General features: G+C 51.5%; 1 protein-coding gene across 1 annotated transcript in view; it reads left to right on the top strand.

Annotated features, from left to right (window-relative positions):
• The first annotated feature begins 264 nt into the window (after nucleotides 1-264).
• BMP6 (bone morphogenetic protein 6) overlaps nucleotides 265-686 on the top strand; it is a 48,158-nt gene continuing 47,736 nt past the window's right edge. The window contains exon 1 of the mRNA XM_008590331.1: nucleotides 265-280. Within this exon, the coding sequence (XP_008588553.1) occupies nucleotides 265-280 (16 nt within the window). The remainder of the gene's footprint in view (nucleotides 281-686) is intronic.

The following is a 686-nucleotide window of genomic DNA, read 5'->3' as shown; positions in this document are numbered from 1 at the left end:
CTCCAGCAGCTTCCCAGTGCAGGGAGTCCCTCCCCTCAGAGTCGTTCAGCCCTCAGGTCCCACCACTAGGGGGAGGGCAGTGGGATCTAAAGCACCATTTTCTATGAAGCTTTCCCCTAAACTCCTCAACAAAACTTTCCACTGAAGAGCAGGTAAAATGCGAGGACCCTTTGAACTTCGGGCCCAGGCAGAATGAGCTGCCCACTCCCCCCACCGCTCTCTCTCGTCCCCCCACCCAAGGTCCACTCAGGGATACCCGCGGTCATGTCAACTAGTGACGGTGACACATGAACCAACCCAAGGGAGGGAAAAGCAGCCAGGAGGCGAGGCTGGTCCAGGACGGGGGACAGGTTCTCACTCAAGATTTCATTCATTCTCACCTTTTCCTGGGAAGTCATGTTCTTCCTGCTTTTGCAGATGAGGAAAGCTGAAGCCAAGAGTTTAAATAACTTGCTGTCATGCAAATGAGTTCAAGTATTTAAATGCAACCTGAGAATTTTATTTAATCAGGGTCATGTGAAGGATCTGAGCCCCAGTCCGTGTGACCACCTAGAGATGTTCTTTTCACCTCCCCGACCCCTCTCACAAGCCGCTGGGAATGGGTAATCCATTTATGAAGTTAAACGGGGAAGCTTTCAGGAGGTGAGCCTGTGGCACTTAGCCAAGTAACAATAGTTGTCACTCTC

This window comes from Galeopterus variegatus, unplaced genomic scaffold (assembly GCF_000696425.1).
Source record: "Galeopterus variegatus unplaced genomic scaffold, G_variegatus-3.0.2 Scaffold6000, whole genome shotgun sequence".
Lineage (NCBI taxonomy): Eukaryota > Metazoa > Chordata > Mammalia > Dermoptera > Cynocephalidae > Galeopterus > Galeopterus variegatus.
This window is presented reverse-complemented; position numbering and strand designations above follow the sequence as displayed.